Below are 17,638 nucleotides of genomic sequence, written 5' to 3'. Positions count from 1 at the left end.
AAAGCTGCCAGTCATGGCTATGTTTCCATAGTAACAACCTGTTGAGCTACCAGTCTATCATATATTTAGCTCTTATTAACCGAGCTGGAGGTCTGTATGGGAGAATCTTGACCGAGGTCGTGAGTACAGACCGAACGCAGTGAGGTCTGTACACGCGACCGAGGTCAAGGTTCTCCCATACAGACCGACTTAGCTCGGTTAATAAGATGTTTATTATATGGCAAAGAAGAAAACTTTAATTCTTTTAATGTAACTGATGGTTTGCTGACATTTTGCTTGCGAACGGCGATGAGCTTAACTTAACCCTGCCGACATTTGCTCGTCCTCTTTACTTTTTTTTGTCATCAGGCTTTTTGGCACTTCCATAAATGATTGAGAAGAAAATAAAAGAACATTTGGTGAACATTTTTGTATTTTAGTTTGATACTTTGTCAACGCAAAATGAAACCGGTCTAGATGCCGGTCTAGATGGGAAAATCTAGACCGCGGTTAATATCGATTTCAGCCAATCAAATTCGTGAATTCGGTAGTTCCCAGTCCTTGTGAGACACAGCCATATAATAAATATGGATTATTGACCAAGTGTAAGGTCAAGATGGCTGGATATTGGCCAAGTTCTTTTTTTTTGCGTGTTTATGGACCGAGACGGAGTCGAGGTCCATAAACTCGCAAAAAAAGAAAATTTATATTTATTTTAAAATTTTTTCATATATTTATAATGCACAACTAGATTTCAGAGTTATAAATTCTTGTATTTTTGGTTGTTTTACGGACCATCCTTGTGGCATTTCTGTACAGTTAGGTGTCATTAAACTGAAAAAAATAAATAAATAAATAAATATGGGTTGCCATTTGGAGGTGGTGCTCATTATCGGAAGGATTTTTGTGTCGTGAGGCACAAAAATATAAAGATGTTTATCATCGGAATTTTTACAGATTTGGGCTGCGCGATAGTCAACTTCGATTGTTGTAGAGTAATTTTCTGGAGATAGCAGGTCAAGTAAAACGAGATGGATCTTTGTATGGCTGGTATATTTATGTTTGTCATAAACTTTAACTTTCCTTAGCTCCATCATTAAATCCTAGAGATCATGATCTTATTCAATGATTTGAAAACTTTGAAATTAGGTACAGCCTTGAGCCTGTCCCTCTAAAAGCAGTGTAGCTTGGCAATTTTGTTCCGTTTTCAAGAAAAAAACGACTACACAATGAATAACGGCAGAGAATTTTCTTTCTTTTTCTTTTTGGTATCGAGTGAAAAATGTTCTTTCAATGTGTTTAGTGCAGAGATTTGATTCCAAAATAATCGAACAGGACGAGTGTCTACCGATATAGATGACATATATAAAAAAAACGAGTGAAGCGTGTTTGTCAAGTTTGCACAAATTGCCGAAACAGAGGCCTGGTGTCACGTGACAAGGGGTTTCCCATCAGTCCTTACAAAGTATTTGCGTTGTTATTGCCCATGTAGTCACGACTCAGTGTTTTGAAAGAGAAAGGATCCAGGCATTATTAATTCTGCATGTTTTTACTTTTCTCATCCACTTACCTATCGCCGGTTTTGCTGTAAATCCTTCAGTTATTTACTTCCTAGACATTCAGCATGCCCGTATCACCAGAAGACCTCATCGGTCTTCTGGCTATAATCACAAGCGAACAGAAATATCAAGTCACAGACACTCATCGCGTGAGAGGAGGTCTGATCACCGGGATCAGTGCGACTGTTGGTGGTGTGTGCGGCGGGCCTGTTGGTCTTGTTGTGGGAGGGCTTGTTGGCGGATCATTGGCCGCTTGGAAGGGAAAATCCACCGCAATACCACTCGATCAATACTTGATGGATATTAACAAGGAACAAAGGCAAGCCATGTTCGAGTACATGAAATACCTGATAGAGGAAAGCAAAGTGCAAAATTTCGTTGCTTTGAACGCCAAGGTTGCGACAGACGCGGATTTGAAACGGCGATTTCTAGAGGTGCTGTTGTGTTACTTGAAGGTAGAGCTTAGACTGAACGTGGTCGAGTGAGTAAAAAGATATGGCAGCGCTGAAGATTTACACTGATTATCGTAAGACAAGACACCAGCTTATAATGGAGAACTGGATTTGAAGAGAATAAAGACGCTAAAGAGAAGCAAGCAGCTATAGCGAGGAAACTGGTGATGAAACATTTTCCAGAGCAATTTAATATTTTCCACCATTTTAAAATTTGTTAATTAAGTATGTTTAAAAACCTCACCCATTGCAGAATTTACACAGAGTAGAACAGTGTACGAAAAACGCGTATCAATAGTTTTTATGCAACCAGTTGGATCGAATAATACTTCAAAATGGAGTGCCTCGTTCTGCTTAAGTCTGTTCTAGTTTTTTCTCTCGGAAATACTAAAAATCTTGTCATATTTTGTAGAAAATTAAATAGCTCGACCCTCTTTTATTTGAATGGAAAATAATATTCAGGTTTTTGAAATGTATTCTACTGAAAAACATTTTTGCTAGAAATCTACAGTTTCCATGGCACGCTTCAGACTGAATAGATGCTAATTGATTCTAGGAAAACAACAGGTTTCAGAGAACATAACGCAGAGCAGTCACAGAGAACAGAATTACCGGTAGCTAAACTAAAGCAGTAACTATTTTGACATTTAAAAAATACTTTTAATTTCGATAACTTTTGAACTCTTGCTCCCGTTTGAACGGGAGTCAGTTGACGGCAATTCGAAACCGGTCCGTCCAGTTTATTCGGATATACAACTGAAAATTTCAAAATCCACACTTGTAACCGTAGAAAGGAAAATAGGGAGCTTAAAGGTTCGGTAATACGGGCAATATTTTTCTTCAACTTGTCTCGCAACATTGTTGCATTGTAGATTGAAACACATTGTTGCGCGTATTACCACGTTTGTGACCAACTGACTTGTCTCGCAGCAAAATACAGTGTTGCAAGTGTGCAGAATTCTACAGTTGTAATTGGTTAATCGTGTGTAAATAAAGATGGCGCCTTGTTTAATATAATTTAGAATTTCGACGAAGTTCCACCTCGACTACTGACCGTCATTTTCTTCTTAATTTTCCGTGCCAGCGAAGTTCTCTCAGTGAACCCCTGATAGGGACCTTACGGAAAACACGACGGCAACGGCAACGAGAACATCACCAAACAAAAGGTCTAATGAGCAAAACAATGACTGTGCACGTGCGTTATAATTCTTGGTACATTTCTTTGCCGTTCTCTGCAAAACAACAACGTGAAATGACTAAATTCTGCGTTGTCTGGAGAACATGAACCAAGACGGCTAATTTTTCGTATTTCTACTTGGAATTGAACGCATTCGTAGCATATTCAGCAGGAGCAAGTTTTAATACCGACAAACACACTGGAAAGTACAAAATAAATGCGAAATTTCAAAGTAAAATAGTAACACATTTTTTGGTAGGCGTCGTTCTCGTCGTCGCTCTCGTATATGCGTAAGGTCCCTAATGTTAAGATTATACGGTAAATGAAAGGAAGTCAGTTTTTTAAAAGTTTAGAATTACATGTAAAACTTATATGTGGGTTAGCCTTATCCTCTAGTCTTCTTCTGCTGCGCACGCCTTGATTCGCGGACGTTTAGCAAAATACAAGAGATAGCTATAAGCAAAGCGTTGGATCATTTATAGTGTTGTAACTAAGCGTTGGAATTTTTTTGGTATTGAGTGTATGAAGTCTATGAAACACGTGTGCAGGATTTAACGGAAGGACTTGCTTTATGTAGAAAAGCCAGTGTCAAACACACCGTGCTTCAACAAGAAACTCATCTTTGAACCCGAAAGAGAGAAACCTGGCAATAAAAATTGTAGTCATACTTGGTTTTCCCGACAGTGTACAGAAAAAGCCTGACTACATGTAAACTCAATGTCGTGGTTTAGGATACAGCCAATGCTATCAAGACGTCAACGCGGAGAACAATTGCGATGAATAATAAAAAATACTTTATTTTACTCAATGGTGAACATATTCGAAATGCAGAGGTCGAACAGCCTAATCCAGGATTACACGTTCTTCAAGCTTAAGGTTTTAAATTCTCCAGTATAAATAAAAGTAGTTTTCAGTGGAAGTGACTTGTGAAGTTTGACGAAAGTCACAATGGCAAAACTGACGACTATGCAGTCCCCCCGGACTTCCCTGGCGAGGCCTTTTTCATCACAGGCTTGTCGAGGGAAGTCGTTATGAGGTGGGGGAGGTGAAATTGAAAGCGAAAAACCAGCAGGTTATCAGTTCAGCACTCAGTTAGTATAGGCAATGGTATGAATGCGAGCTGGGTTCAACTGAGTGGTTATTTGAAAATGATCTTAAAATTACACGAGCCTTTGGCCTTTGATTTGTCGTGTAATCCTTTACGACTTAGCTTTCTAACTTTCATCATCATTAATATAATACAGACAATTCAGTCCAGCAACAACGTTTACTTCATTTGAGATCAGTCAAGGCGCATTTGTCGAGAAAGGAGACGAATCTGAATGAGTTAAGTAGTGTCTTAACAAGCTTAATGGCACGTCGCGCCAATGGAAAAAATTCTTCTTAGTTTTGTAAGTTTAAGCATACTTACTAATACTAATAAGAAATGTGCTAAAAGTATGGGCTGCAGACCTGCAGACTTGCAGCTAACCTGAGCGTTACTCAGCTGGAGTGGCAGTTATCTACAGTGGAACCCAGATAATCCGGTCAACAACGGGCCAGAAAAATCTGACCGTATTAACGGGATGGCCGTGTTAAAGTGGTTCTTTAAATAAGAAAATGACCAACTGGGCTTTTGCTCGGACCAAAATAAAGTGGCCACGTAATAACGAGGTGGCCGTATTAACGGTCTTGAGGGGTTCCACTCTATTACGTTTGCTAACAATGACGAGGTACATCATACTCGTTGATCAGATTTCTGGTTAATTTTGATGTTATGTCCCAGAGTAATCGAGTTTTATAAACCTGCGAGCCAGCGAGCCATGCGAGCCAAAGGGCGAGCCAGCGAGCCATGCGAGCCAAAGGGCGAGCCATGCGAGCCATGCGAGCCCTAGTAAAAATGTTAAGGTTTTTTATTTGTTACATTTACATTCACATGAGAACAAGAACAAGAGCAACGGAACAAGATGAATAAGATCGCAATATTAAATTCTTGCAATATTAAATTCTAAGGGAAGGGACAACCACATGCAGCAGTCAGCCAACCGACAAAGTTTTGGTAACTCTGATTCACTAAAGAGCGAACCTGTTAAAATTACGCGATTCACTCACCATTCTTGACGCCAATACACGGAGTTGCCTTGAAGTACTGTTCTCTTTTTTCTTGAATGATTTTCAGCGTGGATATCAATGAATGACAGGTGCCAATGGATACCATTCACTTACCAATTCGAGTAGCGGTGGGGCGGTGGAGCCGTACGTTTCTCTCAGAAAATTTCTTTACTTTAGTCCTGAACCTTAATAAATTTTTGACGCATCGTTTTTATTTTTTGCGGATCCTGGACGATTTGAATACACAAAATTTTCTCCAAACAACAAAAATATGAAACAAAGAAAAAAATTCATCACACTCAGGGTAGCCATTACTATGACGCAAGACTTGGCACGATGTGCAGATGTTTAGAGCATTTTTCATATTTGCCGCACCAGCAATAGTTCTGGTAACCGAAGCGAGATTAGGATTTTCTTTTGGGAATATTTCAATTGTAGGCACTTTTGTAGCTAAATTTTCATTTAAAATTAATATCCCAGGCCCGGAAAGAGAGAGTACCCTAGGAGCGAGGTTGTACCGTTTATACTCGTCCCCAGGGTCATCTCCGCTTTCAAAATGGCGGGCGAGCGGTTTATAGCGATAGTTTAGTGATAGTCGGGCGCGAGATCTATGTTTCTTGGCGAAAAGTCGACGACCTCCCAGACCAGTTGAAGAAAAAAAAAATACTCGCATAAATGGCTCGCATGACTCGCATGACTCGCATGACTCGCATGACTCGCATGACTCGCATGACTCGCATGGCTCACACCGTGGCTCGCAGATTTAGCAGACCCAGAGTAATCGACCTCAAAAATGCATTCCTTCTCCAGTTTTTTGTGCTTATTATTATGATGCCGACATTGCCGAGGATGGCGTGGCGCCATGTCTTCTTGGCACGCCTTGCATGCCTATGAACTGCAGAGGAACCAGGTCTCCTTGAAATCGAGGCTGCGCCATGCGGGGGAATAGGGGAAATACCCACATGTCTAGTTTCAGTTTCCGCGAAATGTTACTTTCGCTTTACAGTCCTTGCACGAGAAACAACCATGCCAATTTCACCAACTGATTTGCAGCGTGTTATGGCCATTTTGGCTGATGAAGACCAACTCAAAGCCACTGTAAAAAGCAGTGGTTATGGTGGTGTTATTGCAGGGATAACTACAACAGTCGGAGGCCTCATTGCGGGTCCACCTGGGCTTCTCGTCGGAGGAGCAGTCGGGGGAGCGCTGGCTTACTCGAGCGCGGGGTCTTTCAAGCCTGTTTCGCAGATTATCAAAGACATGAACGCTCACGACAGACAGCTGCTGTACGACACTATGAAAGATATCATTGACAATTTGGCAGTCGACGACTATTTAGCGTTGATGGCTTTTCTAACTGCCGGCCCTGGCTTGTTAATTCGACAACAACTTGTGGATAGAATGGTTTCGTTTTTGAGGGATCAGATGCGTCTTCAAATGCCTCATTGATTGCGTGTTGTTCTCCTCAAACGTTTGGAAGAACTGCTGCCTTTCGGTGATAAATGAGGTGACATTTATAATTATCGTTTTTTCCCGACGTCGCTCTGTCAACAACGAGCTATAATGGACCAGGAGACAATTTAAAACTTGGCATTGTAGTGAAATAATTCGTAGAACATTGTCGGGTTTTTTAGACAAACTACATATGCTATGAATAAATGTAATGGGGAAATTTCTTGTAACTTCATGAGGATGTGGTGAAGGGTTTTGTGAGCCAATCGGATCTTGTCATCCTAGTTGGTAATAATCTATTAAGTTTTAGCTGCTTGAAAGAGAAATTACTGATCTTCATCTTATCTGTGGCTTTCTCTGAAGCCTATTGTATTGTGAAAGTTTTGTATTGTCATAAAATAGACATTAAATTTATTTATAGTAACTTAAGTGTGGTATATCCAGAACTCCCCAGGGGCTGGCATTGCCCCAACATATCTCTACATCCTGGGGGAGGGGGAGACTCCCCTATAAATAGGATGGGGGTACTTGTCGTATCTTTTAGGGGTTGAAAAAGTGGTTTCAGTACCTCTTTGGGTGTTTAGCCTCAAGAGGACCAGAGTGGGAGCCTTATGACAGGAAATAATGTGTAGTTTTAGAATTGGTACCTCTTAGGGTCGAAAAAAAATTCAAGCCAGGTCCATAAAGCAGGATCTTGGTATCTCTTAAGGGTTATTTTCAAAATTTCTAACAAGCACTCCCGTCCTTTTAATGTTGGAATCCCCTCCCCGGGCTATACTAACTACTTAATAACTGAGAGTGAGGTCGTTACGGGAAAATCTCAAACTGAGGCTTTGCCGTATTGACTGAGCGATAGCGAGGTCAATGCGATAGGCCGAGGTTTGAGATTTTCCCGTAACGACCGAACGGTCGAGGTTATTAAGTTGTATCTGCTGATGGTGTTTTTCACTTAGCGATTTTAGCTTTACTTAAGACTCTGCAAACTTTGATTGTTTTTCACTAGTGCCTGCCCAGGTTACCGGCTGGTAAGCCATCTATATAAATTTTATTAAAGAAATTTCTCTAAACTTTTAGTTACTTACCTTCTCGTACTGATTTTAATCGGCTTTCATTGCTTCAATGCGATTAAATTTTCAGAACCGGGCTCTTCCTAATTTGCATAATCCATAATCGGCCCGTGGGCATTACGGCTGCATAATGACCGCTCAGATCTCGCTCTTAGCCAATCAGAGCGCGCATTATATCGGCCACAAGCCAAAGCCATATAATAAATATGGGTTATTGACCAAGCTTGTTTGGTCAAGATGGCTGGATATCCATCAAGGGCAATGTCCAGCAATCTTGACTGAAAGGAGCGGGTAGCCAATCACATTGCAGGATTCTGTTCATCTTGCCTGCTCACGGAGCTAGCCTTATTATAAAGGTGATTACAGTCTAATGAGGTTGCAATGAGAGAAATCCTGATCAAAAATAGCATATCCATATTCGAAACATTTTCTAGAACAGGGAATAATATTCCCAATGCACAAAAACTTTAAATTGGCAGCAGGGAATTGACATATTTCACAGAGAACTTGTGTAACTGAATTGATATTTGTTGGGTCAGTAACACCACAAAAAACTTGTAATTTACTAAATTTGCAGGAGAGGGCATTAAAATTGACCTGTTTCTAGAACAGCATGTCAGTTTAATACTGGAGCATCTCCAGGAAAACTCTCAGTTAAACTTACCCAGAAGCACCTCATTAAAATAGCAGCTCAATAGAAAGGGAAGGAACTGGTAGAGAAGGGGGAAAGATCTCGGGTAAAAAAAAAAAAAAAACAGCAGGAAAGAATGAAAGTGCCATTTGTCGCCAAGTAAGGGAGTGTAAAAACAGTGAAGGGTAATGAAGTGTGAAATTCAGACTCCACCTGACTCACATCCTTGGAAAGGGAGGCAAAGGGTATACGTGTGACATGAGCTGAGGGTCAAATGTAATGTGTGACACATGAAAAGCAAGCTAAAATTATATGTGATGCATGAATTTTGTCAATGTTCGTATGTGAAAGAGGATGAGAACCCCCCCCCCCCCTCAACCCCCCAACCCATTTTCTACCCTCCTTGGAGACCTCATGGTGGAAGGTGTGAGCAAGGCAAGACAAACAGTCATTGGTAAAGTAATTGGTTATGATGAAATGCACTTAAAGTGTTTGTTTGTAGGGCCCATTAGTGTTAAGGGCCTGTTGGTGCAGGGCCTGTTAGTATAGGGCCTTTTATTGTAGGGTCTGTCAATGTAGGGCCTGCTGGTGTAGGTCCTGTTAGTGGCTACCTTAACTGTTCCAGCATTGTTATGTTACTGTGTGAGGAGTACAGTGTAGTATACTATCAAACATCCTGATCTCCTGGGTGAGTCGTCACATTGCAAAAAATCTCGTAAATGTTTTGCCAAATTGTCCAATACAAAGTATTCATTTTTGCACTTACTTTGGTTAAATTGGAGGTAGGGAGAGTCTGGATATTTGCTGCATTGTTATGGATGAACATCTCCCCTCAATAGTGACAACTTGTGGATTTGTTTAGCCTGGCATCCTTGAGAGTAGCCATATAGGTCTACATGTCTAAGCTACCTCAAAGGGGTTTGGCATTTAAGCTGTGTTGGTCTTAAAATGGGTGATAGTCCTTATCATTTTGGTCGTAAATTGAGCATGGTTTTTAAGGAAACCACCAGTATATTTACATTGTCATGGAGGATGTTTCGTCTTCAACAGAGCAAAGAGAAATGGAAACAATCAAGCCTTACAAGTTATACAAGTATATAATGAGGTATGATTTACTGTCACTTGTGCAGCAAGCTTTCACTTAGCAATGAAGAGTTTTCCAGATTTTGCAGAGCAAAAAATGGTGCGAGGACAAAAATTAAGAAGAAAGGCAGGGGTAGGAAAAACAAGAAAATGCTTTTTAACCAGCAATCCCAAAGATTTTGAAACACTTATTTGTGGTTGCTGCGAGACCTCAATTTTCATGCTGGTAGGAAGTGTTGTGACCTCATGATTTTTGTCAAGTTAGGACCTTGGATTACAGGTAAGCCAGAGATCTCTGACAAATGCATGGGGCATGACATGCAATACACCAGCATTTGTTACCATGCATAACAATATTTTAGCCACAATTTAACAAACAGATTCCATGTTGCTGAGCATCTGTTCAGTAATAGACCACAGATGATGTCAAAAATGTGGTAAGAATAAAAAAGTGGCACACATCACGGTGATAGCTAAGTGTGTCACTGATGTTCTTACCATATTTTTTAGTCATCTGTGATCTATTACTGAACAGATGCACAGCAACATGGAATCTACATAATGTGCCATACGATAAAAGAACAAAAAAGAATGTTAATGATATCATAGATGCATCTGTCCTTCATGCAATAGATCATAAGTAAGGACCAATTGAAAAGGGAGAATAATGTGACTTATAATACAAAATAGTATTGATCACACTTGGGTTTCAAATTACATTTTTATTTAAAAAATGGTGTCTAATTGTTCTGTTTAAATACACAGTTAAATACATACACTAACTATAATTATATTTTAATAACACTTTGGTACCTCTAATGCATTGTATCCTCAGATTTGATAATTTTACACTATACCCTTATTACAAAGAATTTACTAGAAAGTAGAACATTTAATGTTCTAATCTTTACATTAGTCCTGACCAAAGGTAAACCTGTACAATCTTAGAAAAGTTACAAATATATATTACATTTCTTGTTAAGTTATATAGGACTAGTATTAGTTTCACATCTGTTAGTAAAGTATGTATTTGGTTAACTTCCACCAACTCCAACCCCAATCACTTTCCCCTGGATGTGCTTTTTCAGTCACTTTCTAATGCCGCGGTGGCCTCATGGTCAGTGCGCTCGTCCCTGGATCAAGCGGTCTGGGTTCGAGTCCTGGCTGGGGACACTGTGTTGTCGTCTTGGGCAAGACACTTAACTCTCACAGTGCCTCTCTCCACCCAGGAGTAGAAACGGGTACCAGCGAATTGTTGGGGAAACCTAACAAATTGTGGGGGAGTGACCTGCGATGGACTAGCATCCCATCCAGGGGGAGTAGAAATACTCCTAGCCGCTTGATGCTACAGAAACCGGGATAAGCTTCGGCAACTATGAGCCAGTCGGTTCCAAGGCTTCACTTGATTATTACCTATCTCGCACCCCCAACATCTCAAACTTTTTCTTGTTTCTCTAAGAGTTTGACAAGGTATGAGTTGACTGTACTATTGACTAACACTATAAAGATAGGAATTAGCCCCAACATCTGGAACTAACGTTAAGAGGGGTTACTGGGCCATTAATGGGTCTCCCAAAATTTTCATTGCATTTCACAGGTCTCACAGTCTTTCTTTTTTAGTGGTTATGTGCCTCTCACAGTCAAGATTTTTTCACAAAGCATCTCACCTTCTCGATTTTTAGCAAGGCTAAGAAAGTCTCAGCGTACCAGTTTTGTTTTTTATTTTACAAATGATGTCTGAATGTCTTGGGTTTACATTTAAAACACTTTAAAGTCTTGGTAAGGTCCAGTCTTACCTTCTTGCAAAGTCTTGCATTAACCATTCACCACCCTCATTCCCTTAAGAGTTCAAGATAGCAGGACTGTACTACTGGTTAAAAGTAATTTTATCAAGTAAAGATAGGAATTGGCAGCACATTTTAACTGCTACCATAATTGACATATTGTAACATTAATAATGTTATTGGCACTTTATCACAAAGCGTCATCATCATCATCGCCACTAAAAAGAAGCTCTTGTTCTCCTCTCCTGTATTTCCAGACAGCCCTCCTTGTGGCTTGATTACATGCCAGGTATATCAGAAAGAGATTAGCTAATAAGCTGATCCCACAGAGACTGATCACTGCCACAAACCAAACAAACAGCTTACTGAAAAGGGAAAGAGAAAATAGACAAAGTTACCATCTGATGATTGATAGTTTGGTCACAGGAACAAATCACACCAACACCTCATACAGTCCAACTCATATTAAGCAGTCACCCTTGGGGAAATGGGAGGTGGCTGGGGCTGCTTAATAGGGATTCGTCAGGAATTCACATGAGGCTTAGTACAAATACATGTCAATTTAGTTAAATACAAATAATCATTCTTGAAAGCTTATGACTACTGTTGCACAGAGTAAAGCCTATCACTGTTTTCCTGATGCAATTGTCACAAAATACCATCTCCTTTAAAAGTTACCACCACAATCTTTTTTACCATCGGGTAAATTGCTGAGTGAGCATGGAATCACATCCAGAAAATTATTATAAATGGAACTGAATGTTTTTTACCACTTGTCATTTTCTATTTGACTCTCTGTCATCCCCTTCCCAAAACAAAGCCAAACTACTATGTGTATTAAATTTTGGGTGGTTAAAAGGGGTATGTACGATAAAAAACCCTCATCAGAACGACCAAAAGGTGGCTGCGGCCACTTAATAGAGGTGGCTAGTTATTGTGAGTATTTTACTGAAAAAAATTTTGGGACTTTGATGACTGGCTGCTTTTTATGAGGTGGCGTGGCAGAGGCTGACTAGCGTCCTCTAATGTTGAGTGAATAATTTGTACGACCAATTCTTTCTGATCTCTTCTACTACTTACAAAAACCACATACAACCTGGAAATGGCATCTTATCGCACAACCTGAAACTTACTTAACACATGTGTAATGTACACATTCAAGTTGTTGAAATTACCTGAATTCTTTTTCGGCCACATCTGATGCTTTTGCATTGTTGGTTTGCCTTACATTGGCCTTCAGTGAGATTACTTTCATCTTTGAATCTAACTTGCATTGCAGCCCTGAAAGAAAAAGAAAAAAATTAATATTCTTAATACACATTCTTAGATATTTTATAGTAGTAATATATTCTTAGATAGTTTAGTTTAATATTTATAACCAATTGTACGTACATTTTTACTTTGTTATTTGTTTTCTTGGCGCACCTATAAACTAGCTGGTGCATCATGTAGACTCAAGTTTACGGGACACACCATTGTTATAGCTAAGTGTGTTGTCCAAGTAAAATAAACTGTCTATATTTATGTCTATGTCTACATCTTATTCCTTTTGAATATGTTTATACCATAAACTTCTAAAAAATCAATTCTTGGCTTTCACACGAGATAACTTGTCTTGACTAAATACCAAATTCACAAAGCTGGCATTATAAGAAAAGTATGGTGGTTGGTAAGGAGAATCCATGTTTTGCACTTCAAACCAAAAGAGGTAGAATGCATTATTATGTTGAATTTTGCTGACTTACATCTCTGAGTAGTATTCAGCATAGTGTCGTTGTTGTCTGTGGGACACTCGCCAGTTTCTGGATCACAGTCACAGGTATTAGGACACTTGCAAATGTTTGAACAGTTCTGTCCATAAGAACCATGGAAACACCCTGTAACAATGGTAGTAGAAGCAATGAAATATATACTGACTGTATGTTATTAAAAGGTAAAGAACAAGGTTCCATGTTAAATGATGAATTCAAAATGTCAAAACCACAAAAGCTTATTTTCATTGACTGAAAGCTAAAAATAATTGCTTTAGTCACTAGTTTTGTCTCAAATTAATATGTAAGTCCACTAAAGCTATAAAAGGGATGTAAAATGAATTATGCATGTAGAAGACAGTTAATGATGTAATGGTAGATGTTTTTTAATTCTGTTGGGTATATTGAAAAAGAAAAAAACACTAAAAGCTAATAAATAAAATTGCAGTTTGCTCACACCTCCAACAATTCACTTATTACAATATCTTGCTCTTAATGCTCTTGATTCAGTGTTTTTGAAGAAGCAAAGATAGTGTTTTCACCTAAACATAACCCTCTGTTCTGTTTGACTTAAAATGCAGCAAAATGTTATGGTAACAAGCAAAATTTAATTTAATTAGTCACTTTACTTAAATTTTTGTGGCTCTGTTAGAGAACACAAACCTATAACAAGAACTAAGACTTAATGCTTACAGGCTTCCGTTATTACATGCAGTTAGTGTCAGTAGTACAAAGTCACAGTTGTATAAATGAAGAAAAACACTTACGCTGCTGACAGAATGTTCCCATCCATCCTGGAGTGCAAATACAATGTCCATCCAGTGGGTCACACACTCCACCATTCTCACAATGACACTCCCTGCTGCAGTTCAATCCAAAGAATCCCAAAGGACAAGCTGTTGCAAAGTGGAAACATGAACAATGTGATATCAAAGTCAATATTGCTGTGGTTCTCTAACTTTCAAAGTATCTGCAGAAGTTTTTCAGTTCAAGTGGAAACCTTCAAAAAGTTTATCAAACACATTCCTTTGGTGATTGAAAACAATCGGTATCAAACAGCTATGGAGAAATCTTTTTTCTCTAATTTGTTACAGAGTGACAAACAACTTTAACTTAAAGAACTAAAAAAAAGTCAACTTCAGTTGGTAAATTAATAAGCAAATTAAACCAAAGTAAACACATTTCACCAAATCTCTAAGTACAAAGTTCTTGCAAGTGAACTGCACTAAACTTTCAATTTTTCCCCTTATTTTTTGACTCCATCTTTGAAACTCACCTTCACTACAATTCTCTCCTTTCCAACCAGGAAAACACAAGCAACCATCTGTAAAAAGAGCAAAGAATTTACCAAAAAATCACTCATTCAGTTGACAAAATATTGCCATCACAATCTTCTATTATACAAGTTGCCCCCTTCTAAAAACGTTAATGAAACCCCTTCATACACCAGACAAGCTTTTACATATGTCTCACCTTCTGCAGAGCATTGTCCATTTGAAGAGCAATTATGCTGTTGACATTTTAAAACATCACAAGAATCTCCTGTCCAGTGACTGTCACAGAGACATTGGCCCATCACACACTGTCCATGACCATTACAATCCTTAGACACACAGTCAGGTTCATGAGCACACACAATTGTGGACACATCTCTTGAGCATGTGAACTCCCCACTGAAAACAACAAGAGAGAACAGTGACAAATAATCTCCAGTACTTGCATTTACAATGATTCATTCTTAACCGGTTACTACAGTGAGTACAGTACCCAAGAACTTGATCTAAAAATTTGTAAATTTCTAATTTCTCAAATACAAGCTACCTAACTACAGCAGCTTCAATTATATTGCGATGAGGTATTGAAGAACTGACTCACCATTCGTCAGATGGGTAGTTAATAACAGTGTTATTTACTACCATTGTTGCTGAACCTCCACCATCAAGGTTAATAGCATTCACTAAGCCAAGCTTCAACAGGAAGTTGGCAAAATTGTAAAGATCAATCCTTTGAACCAGTGAAAATAAAGGCAGACAAATCAGTTAATGCTATTATGAAATACTACTAAAAATGATCTCACAAATAAAATTGTTTTTCCATGTATTTTGCCATGGCTCTAATGGGTACAGTGGAAGCCCTCATAAGTGGACACCCTTGGGACGGGAAAAAGCTGTCCGTAGCTAGAGCTGACCGCTTACGAGAATACCGTAAATCTTCGAATTAGTGCCTGGGGCACTTATTTCAAATTTAGGAGTAGACGGGGAGCGCTTATTCGAGGGGGGGGGGGGGGGGGCTTATTTAATTTTTCCCAAATCGTACCCTGACATTATCATTTTTTTAATATATCATCTGCACATAAACAACAGCATAAGCTGTTTATAGACATAAAGACCTGATCCTAAAGTTTAAATTGCGGCACCATTAGAAATTCACGAGGGGGGCGCTTATTTTAAATTTTGGCCAATAGGAGGGATGCTTTTTCGAAGGGGGCAATTATTCGAGGGGGGGGCGTTAATTCGAAGATTTACGGTTCTTGTAAGCAGCCACTAGAGTTGTAAGGTAAAGATGGCTGCCTACGGGAACTTGCCCAGCTTACAATGAACACTGGGAATGCAAAAATACCACCAAATTATTTATTATTTTTTTGGTTTATTGCCTTATGCAAGGCCGTGATAATGGAAATAACTGCATGTACACAGTACTGTATACTGCAGTACTAGGATATCTATTAGTTATTAAAGAACAAATCATAATTACAGTCAGCAGTAATATTAGTACCGAAACAAAAAGCAGTGATACAGTTAAATGCTTGTAAATGTTTCAAAGTATTTCTCCTAAGTGTCTGTTTACAGGAGCTTAAAAACAAAGGGACAGTCTAGATTGTAAGTCCTCCAAGTGTCCACGGCCGCTTATGAGAATGTCCCTTTACTGGAATGAGTACATGTAACAGAGTTTGTAGGGGAGTTCAAACAGAGTTTTTTGAACGTGGTCATTAGTATAGCTGTCCACCGCAGTTCCAGAAATAGTCCATACCCTCCCCATGGAAGGGATTTTTCTAAGACCCACCACTGGAAATTTCAATCAAGCTTCATGCATTTCTTACGGATTCCCTCCCCCCCTCCCCCCCACCCACCCTCCAGGTTGTTCAAATCCCTTCTGTGGAGGAGTATGGATATTTGCTGGAACTGCCCAGTTTGGGCTATTACCCTTGACACCCTTTTTTTCTGTTTCCTTCTTCCTTTTCCAGTGGTGACTTGTCGGCCTTTGACGTCATTGGCAGCAAAGTGTGCGAAATTTAAGGTCACACAACAAGTGACACACAACTGTTGATATTGCTACCAATGGAAACGAGGTAAGTTGCTCGTGACAACATCATAATTTAAGACCAAAACTTCTTCGCCAAACTTCCATCATGCCTTACTCGACTGATAATCGTAGTTTTTCATTCTTATTTCATTTTTCTTGCATTTTATGTATTTAATCTTTGTGTCATGATCAATAAAATTAGTCACACTTGCAATAATAATTAACTAAAGGTGATCTGAAGCTCCATGGCAACTGAGCCAAGCGAGGGGAATTTGGCTCATATGATAATCACAAGATCGTTCGATGCAATTATAATTTCTCGGCTTTTATCTCCAAACTTTAATCAATTATTAGAGCGGTTGACATGTCATAATTGGTTGAGAATAAAAGTAGTCATGGACTTATAAAACTCACCCTCTGTGGTGGGTTTTCCCATCAATTTGAACAATCATCACTCGCCCATGTTTATCGTGTCCTAATGCGGTTCTCGCGGACACAACATCTGCAAACAAGTCCATCGAGCCTGTTTCCTCCACGTCACGACATTCTGCTTTCTTGCTTTCGTCCACATAACTCGAGCCATTCCGTAATAACCAAATCACTCCCGAGACGAGCTGAGTGAATGGATTCTCTTTCTGGTCGACCATTTCCTTGGACAAATATCCCACAACAAGTGTACCATCCTGTCGAATACCGAAATTTGCATTTTGGACACCGCCTGAATCCATAACCTTTCGTCCATCGCTGAAGACATTTCCATAACACTTACCGTCTCGAGTTCTAAAATACCCTGCATTTGTAGATACCCAGCATTTCCGCTGTCTAGCAGATTCTGAGACTGTTGATCTTGTTGATGTATTGCAACCCCCAATTAGCTTCGGTTCTAGAACCGAAAACGTTCGGAAAGGGTCCTCTATTGTTACAACGTGTCCAACAACGTTCAAAGTCTGGAAATTTTTCGTAAATTCATGATATAAATTATGCACCTGTACAAAAGGTTGTCCCGATGTTAGACGGGTGGATACCTTGAAAGTTTCATGAGTAGTATTTCCAAATTCCACTGGCTGGCAGTCTCGAACATATCTGTGATTGCGTTTGGTTCTGAGGTGATCTCCATATGGGGTAAGGATATCGTCCGGGAAGGAGTCGTCTCTTTCTTCACGTGATGTATATGTCAAAGCTAGAATTGGGAGAAAAGTAATAGAAAAATAAATTAGCACCTTCATTTCTTAGTGCACTAGTTTGTTCAAGTTTCGAAGTTTGCACAATATCTTCTGCGCCTACAGTTGTCTACTTGCAGTCAGCGTTG

The 17,638-nt window shown here is 39.4% G+C and overlaps 2 protein-coding genes and 1 pseudogene across 2 annotated transcripts; 2 read left to right on the top strand and 1 right to left on the bottom strand.

Annotated features, from left to right (window-relative positions):
* Positions 1 to 1,232: 1,232 nt before the first annotated feature.
* On the top strand, positions 1,233 to 3,970 carry LOC110041840 (protein C19orf12 homolog pseudogene; annotated as a pseudogene).
* Positions 3,971 to 6,207: 2,237 nt separating this feature from the next.
* LOC110041929 (protein C19orf12 homolog) lies at positions 6,208 to 7,134 on the top strand. The gene has a single exon (XM_020747257.2). It carries the CDS (start codon positions 6,285 to 6,287, stop codon positions 6,705 to 6,707), a length of 423 nt encoding a protein of 140 aa, XP_020602916.1. The 5' UTR covers positions 6,208 to 6,284; the 3' UTR covers positions 6,708 to 7,134.
* Positions 7,135 to 10,193: 3,059 nt separating this feature from the next.
* LOC110041847 (N-acetylglucosamine-1-phosphodiester alpha-N-acetylglucosaminidase-like) lies at positions 10,194 to 17,612 on the bottom strand. The gene is made up of 8 exons (XM_020747169.2): positions 16,744 to 17,612; positions 14,902 to 15,030; positions 14,500 to 14,699; positions 14,303 to 14,350; positions 13,794 to 13,922; positions 13,021 to 13,152; positions 12,451 to 12,556; positions 10,194 to 11,640 (listed from the first exon to the last, which is right to left on the bottom strand). Exons 1-8 carry the CDS (start codon positions 17,553 to 17,555, stop codon positions 11,466 to 11,468), a joined length of 1,731 nt encoding a protein of 576 aa, XP_020602828.2. The 5' UTR covers positions 17,556 to 17,612; the 3' UTR covers positions 10,194 to 11,465.
* Between the last annotated feature and the right edge of the window lie 26 nt (positions 17,613 to 17,638).

The sequence above is a fragment of the Orbicella faveolata genome, unplaced genomic scaffold, assembly GCF_042242905.1.
Source record: "Orbicella faveolata isolate gen_17 unplaced genomic scaffold, um_ofav_v1 contig_3, whole genome shotgun sequence".
NCBI classification, from domain to species: domain Eukaryota; kingdom Metazoa; phylum Cnidaria; class Anthozoa; order Scleractinia; family Merulinidae; genus Orbicella; species Orbicella faveolata.
This window is presented reverse-complemented; position numbering and strand designations above follow the sequence as displayed.